The following is a 6000-nucleotide window of genomic DNA, read 5'->3' as shown; positions in this document are numbered from 1 at the left end:
GTCTTCACTTAATTGTTGATATTTTGCTTGAGAAGATGATTAAAATGTCTCTTTTGATACACATGCTATGACTAGAGCAACAGTAGCGTCTCCAGGAGTTCGATTGTGTTTTCGCATGATCGTGTGTGTCTCCCTGATTGCTAAATCATAAATTCCAAACTCGGGACTGATTCCGTTCTTGGCTGGACGAATCCCTTATTATGTTCTGAGCTTCATTCACTGAAAGTACACGACTTTTTGGCTAGTGCCTCGCACAAACCATACTCATTTCTCCTCGAGGTAATGAGTTTCCTTATCTCCACATGGTTACTTCTGTCATCGCCTGCATAACGTATAATCTGAAGGCAGAAGCTCATATAACAACTCGTTAACGGCTGCCCAGTTTTCTTACTTTGTCTGATGTTCTATTATGATCACCCGAGTAACAATGTGCTCCATACCGTGGTTTAATCTTCGCTTTGTATGGTGCCCATGGTGATTTTCTAATGGTCCAATAATGTAGATTCTGTAGTTGTAATTCAGCCACTCTAAGTTCAGGATAATCTTCATTCCTCTCTCCAACTGAGAGCAAAACCATCTTCCCTATGGAAAATCCCTTCCTTTGGCGAAACTCACATACAGCATTCTAGCCAAATTTACATATTTTTCTTCTAGAATTGAAATTATTAATGTGGTACATCTCAGAAGTTGGGTGTCGTAGGAATTTTTACTGGCGGGGTTAATTCCATTAAAAACCCCAAACTTTATGTTATATCTCAAATTTACTCCAAACTTTTTTCTATATCATAAAAAGTCGCAAACTTTCATTTTATACCCAAATTTATCCTCTATTATTTTTCCATCCAATTATACCCTTAGAATTTGATGTGTCATCTATTTGTCATTTTTTACACGTTAGCTTAGTTGAATTTCGTTTTTTTTCTCCTTCTTCCTTTTACAGCCGCCATGGACACTGTTCATCATCTTCTTCGCACATACATGCTCGGCCACGGTTCACCGGCACTCACCCATCACCACCCAGAACTCCAACGCCACCCCACGACCTTCGACAACCCCTCCACGACTGTGGGCAGTCGTCGGAATCATCTCCGGCAGTCTCAGCCGAGACCCCTATTTTCGGTTCCAGTTTTTCAAGCTTCAAGAAGGCATTTTTATTGGCCATTACCTTCGCTCAGTCATCCCCGAAGCTTTGTGGATCCATTTTGTGCCCGGGCGACGACAGAACGAGCCCAAGCTCTTCTCTCTCTCACTCTGGTGCTCTATGGTCGACCTCCATTAATGGAGGTTGCCACCAACGATTGAGGCACGCGACCTCACATTTGAGTTGATCTCTCCTCTTAAGCTGAACAAAATGGAACCAAGACTTAGTTTCGCACATTCCTTTTAGCTCTAACTCACATATTCACTTCAAAATCGTATCATTTTGCCTTCAAAACCACTGATTTCGACCATTTTCTGTAGCGACCTTGGGTTCGCCACTATACACATATTGTCCGCTTTAGACCCCACTGGGCCTCACGATTTTGTTCCACTGGGCTTCACCAGAAAACACGTATTGTAGGGCGGAGGCGTGAACGCATCGCCATGCCACTCCCAAGCCAATATATTGTCCTCTACTGGTACATACGCTTCACTGGCACAACCGCAGCTCCCTGCTGCCTCCCTCAAGGTTTTGTTTCCTTTACCCGTAGGCTCAGAATGCATATGTACATATAGAGAACCCCGAATCTTGTAAGTCAGTCCAGGACTCCCTCCTAAGTGATGTGAGACATGAGAGGCTCCCTCCTTCCCTACACATGTCCGAGGACTGAGGTGCGGATGCACCGCCATTCCTCTTTCCCGCGCACCACCGCCTGGGCTATCACATTTTCAGTCCTTAAAACTCTCAGAACTTGAACTTGTTTTTGGTAAGTCTCACTAAAATGCACCAAGACCCATCATCACGGTTTCAACCACGACGAGTCCTCAATTCCCAGAGCAAGAACAGCTAAAATGCCTTCCCTGTGATTCCACCAGTACCAAGTTCTGCTACTACAACAACTCCAACTTCTTTTAGTCGTGCCACTTTTGCAAGAGCTGCTGTGGCTACGTGACTGCCGGCGGTGCCCTCCGCAACATCCCCGTCGGACGCGGCATCCCGAAGGCCACCAGTTGATCTCATGGTTGGGTTGATGGTTGTTTGTTATGGCAGAAGTGAAAGGATAAGAAGAAAGGAAAAAAAATATAAAAAAATAATTTGGAAGATTAAAATGACGTGGAACTGACTAGTCAAATTCTAAGGGTATAACCGGATGAAAAATAACAGAGGGCAGATTTGGGAAGAAAGTGGAAGTTTGTGATTTTTTGTAAGACAAAAAATAGTTTGGAGTAGAATTTGGACATTACCTATAGTTTGGGGTTTTTAATGGAATTAGGCCTATTTATAAACAGTTGCAGATCCATCCCTGCCAGACTTCTTACTCAAATTATGGTGTTCAAAATGTTAATGAGTACATCTGACGCGTTATACATCTTGATTTAGAGAGAGGATCTTTCTTTCTTTTAGAGGAACGTTTTGCTTATTCGACAATGTGTTAGTTTACTGGGGTTGGTATAGTAAAACTTGCAGTTTACATCTCTGAGTAATATTGTGCTATCTTTGATATGAATGAGGCCTAGAAACACTTCAAACAGGACGCAGTGCTTTGTGCGTCAACCTGCTCCTTTGTTTGGAAATGAGAAAATTCATATACCGTAGTCATGACAGCAGGAAACAGTAGGGTGATTTACAAAAGGTATCTTACAAGGAAGGTTGCCTTGATGTCCATTCTGTGTTTGGATCGCAACGAGAAAGAGTGACGGAATCAAGCATTGTCTACTGCAAACTTGCTCTGCTTTGCACTTGAAAAGGGTCAACATATGCACTTCATCACTCGGCATACAGCGGTCCACATTTTTCCTCCCACATAGTACTTCTAACATGACAATGCCAAAACCGTACACGTCTACCTTTTCTGTGATGACAGAGCTTAACCACTCTGGAGCAAGGTATCCTGGTGTTCCTCGTATGGTCGTCATGACATGTATTTGGTCCTTATCTATTAGCTTCGACAACCCAAAATCAGCGAGCTTCGCATTGAAATGTTCATCCAAAAGTATATTTTGGGGTTTGATGTCTAAGTGAATTATTTTTTGATGGCATTCCTCGTGGAGATAGGCTAGTCCCTTGGCAATGTCGAGGATAATCTTTCTCCTCACTTGCCAACAGATGTCAAACTCTTGGTCTTTATGGAAGATCCACTTATCAAGAGAACCATTGGACATGTACTCGTAGACTAAGAGCCTACGTGATTTCCCAGCACAAAATCCAAGTAGTCTTACCAGATTGACATGATGTATAGTGCCAATGGTTCCGGCCTCGGCCAAAAATGACTTCTTTATTTGACCAAAACCATCGAGGCGCTTGACTGCAATCCTGACACCGCCTGTTAAAGTTCCTAGAAACACCGAGCCAAATCCTCCTTCCCCTAGCTTGGTGGTGAAATCTCGTGTCATGGCCTTCAGGTCCTCGTAAGGAAATCTAGTTATCTGAAGCTTTGGTAAGTCTAGATCATCGTTCTCGACATCATTTCTTCTCACCTTACTTGAATATAGATCCCAAATACACTTACTAAGAACATCAAAACTGCTCCAATAGTAGTCCCTAGTATTAACACAGTTCGTCCCCTTCTCTTTCTTGGAAAGATTGAGAATGGCATCGGTATGTTTGAATTATTGTTGATCTTGATAAATGCTACGGAGGGATAGTACTCGGAAGAGTAGTCCGTTAAGGGAAAACGAATCTGATAATAAATAGCAGTCCCCACCAGATATAATGGTTTGGTTACGAAATAGTGCCTTTGTGCACGAGCACCCCTTCCTCAAACACGCTTGCTTGCAACTCTCTGCAGTTGTGTTTGAGATGTCCGCGCTAATATAATCATTCCACAAAGCAAAGAAGGTGACATTCTCAACAGCTTTGAAAGTGTTATTGAGTGAATCACAAGAGATAGGTGAGCTGGGTTTGCAGCCGGAAGACGGATTTCTCTCTTCAATTTGCTTTGTCAGGCTTGGAAACTGACACTGAGGACCATATGAACAAATGCCATAACTACCGCACGCCAGTTGATAATAACAATCTGGAATTCGATCATCAGGAAGATCCACCGCATTCCATTTATTGAAGTACTCGTCATAAACATAAAGCATTAGATGCCCATCAGGCCCCAGACGGATGAACTGAGCTGATGATGTTGGGTGAAAATCAAACTCACCGAAGGTTACATTCTTGTAAAGTGCTGCAACCTGTCCACTGTCGCTCTTCATTTTGCTTACATTGCTCGTTCTGTAGTAAATTTGGGAAGAATTGGCTGCCGTTACAGACACGACAAAGCCTATGCGATCATCAGTGGTGAATGTGTAGACCCGCGCCATCTCATTTGGCAAATACGATGGCCTGGTGAGTTTCATGCCGGGACGTAGCTCCTGTCCAGGAAGAATTGTGTTCGCAGGGTGATCGAAAGACTGCCAAATGATGGCGTCATTTCTATCGTAGAGGACGAGATTTCCAACTTCAGTCAAGTTTAAGCCAACAACCGACTTGCCAGCGGTATTTGTGGACCACATTTTTTTTCCATCGTCAGCCAGTAAAACTAAATCGCCATCCTGGGTGATTAGCATTTGGGCAGTGTCGTTCATGGGTTCTCGACTGACGAACCAAACTAAGAGTGGATCGATGTTTTCCATGTCTTGTGTCGGTTGGAAAATAAACAGGCCAAAATAGCAGCTACTGTCATCGCACATGAAGCCCAAAAAGAAACTTGGTCCTGAGTTTAGCCTGGAAAGCACGACCTTGTAATAGGTATCGCCATCGGTTAGATTGAAGTCGTAAGAATTACTGGCGTTCCATGCGGCGGGAACAGTGACCGATGAAGGTCCAATCCTGAATTTGGCGAGAGTTAGCGGCGGAAGTAGTAGTAGAAGGAGGAGGAGGAGGAAGAGGCTGGGAAAAGGAGCGTGGAAACAAGAAGGGATTATCCGACCAGGGAGGACCATTGAGTTGTGTGCAAGTAAGGTCGGGTGTTTGGAGTGGCAACTAGAAGGAGGGATGCCTCTATTACTCGAGATCTGCGAATGATAATGCCTTTATAAACAAGACTCTTTCCTGTCGAAAGACTTCAAAGTTTGGAATAAGTCTATTCCTACTTCATTCCGTGAAAAATCGAGGAGGTAATAAGATGTTATTTGGAAAGTTTAAATGTAACAACGGAGAGTTAAATTTCCACGGATAGAGAGCAATTTTTTGTTGGATTTGAGGAATAAATATGGAAGAAATAAAATCGTGGGTAGCGGGATTAAGTTGATTTTTGAAATTATGCGAAATAAGTATTAACTGTTTCTTGTACTCCAAAAATAAAAATAATCAATCAATAATATTATCTTTCACCAAAATCATTTGCATTATGAACATTAATAGGCAATACTGAGTATGATAAAAGAAAATGCTAGTTAAATTAAAAAAAATTAAAATTCTTTTTAAAGTGTTGGCAAAATAAAGATCATTGCGAGTCTTATTCGGCACCTTCACTACATCGGCTCTTCTATTTACCTTAAGCTAGCTCTATCTCCATGACGACCTTTTTTACAGAAGTCGAAGATGGTCGGTGGGATCCTGATTTTGACAAAAACTTAGACAATCTTCCAATCAACCAAACGTACAGATAAGGTAAGACTAACTTGTTTTATGTGTGATGAACATGTTTTCTTGAAAGATGAAAAGGCTTAGGCTACGTTTGATCGACCGGATAAAAGCCAGGATAGGATATGTTTTATCCTATCCTGTGTTTGGTGGTGGTCCAGGATAGGATAAGGTCGGATATGGCCAGGATATAAAGATAAAAAAATCCGAGGGGGTGGATAGGCACTGGATAGGATTTCTAATGCCTATTTTTCCGAAACCCTACGCTCCACTCGCCGTCATCT

At 42.5% G+C, this 6000-nt stretch overlaps 1 protein-coding gene across 1 annotated transcript; it reads right to left on the bottom strand.

Annotated features, from left to right (window-relative positions):
* Window positions 1–212: 212 nt before the first annotated feature.
* Window positions 213–4716, bottom strand: LOC115682709 (G-type lectin S-receptor-like serine/threonine-protein kinase SD2-2). Its single transcript, XM_056302433.1, has 4 exons — window positions 3877–4716; window positions 2866–3714; window positions 1008–1110; window positions 213–322 (listed from the first exon to the last, which is right to left on the bottom strand). Exons 1-4 carry the CDS (start codon window positions 4714–4716, stop codon window positions 213–215), a joined length of 1902 nt encoding a protein of 633 aa, XP_056158408.1.
* Window positions 4717–6000: the final 1284 nt, after the last annotated feature.

Source organism: Syzygium oleosum, unplaced genomic scaffold, assembly GCF_021117445.2.
Source record: "Syzygium oleosum isolate NSW1041296 unplaced genomic scaffold, Sole_v2.1 Sole_v2.23, whole genome shotgun sequence".
Taxonomy (NCBI): domain Eukaryota; kingdom Viridiplantae; phylum Streptophyta; class Magnoliopsida; order Myrtales; family Myrtaceae; genus Syzygium; species Syzygium oleosum.
This window is presented reverse-complemented; position numbering and strand designations above follow the sequence as displayed.

What these genes read in the sequence shown, in the direction of transcription:
- LOC115682709 (XM_056302433.1), bottom strand. Translation starts at nt 4,716, where the DNA reads ATGAACGACACTGCCCAAATGCTAATCACCCAGGATGGCGATTTAGTT. An exon ending in TCAAGTGCAAAGCAGAGCAA is followed by an intron (nt 1,111 to 2,865) that starts GTTTGCAGTAGA and finishes AACCGAAAATAG; the next exon opens with GGGTCTCGGCTGAGACTGCC. An exon ending in GGAGTTCTGGGTGGTGATGG is followed by an intron (nt 323 to 1,007) that starts GTGAGTGCCGGT and finishes TACGTTATGCAG; the next exon opens with GCGATGACAGAAGTAACCAT.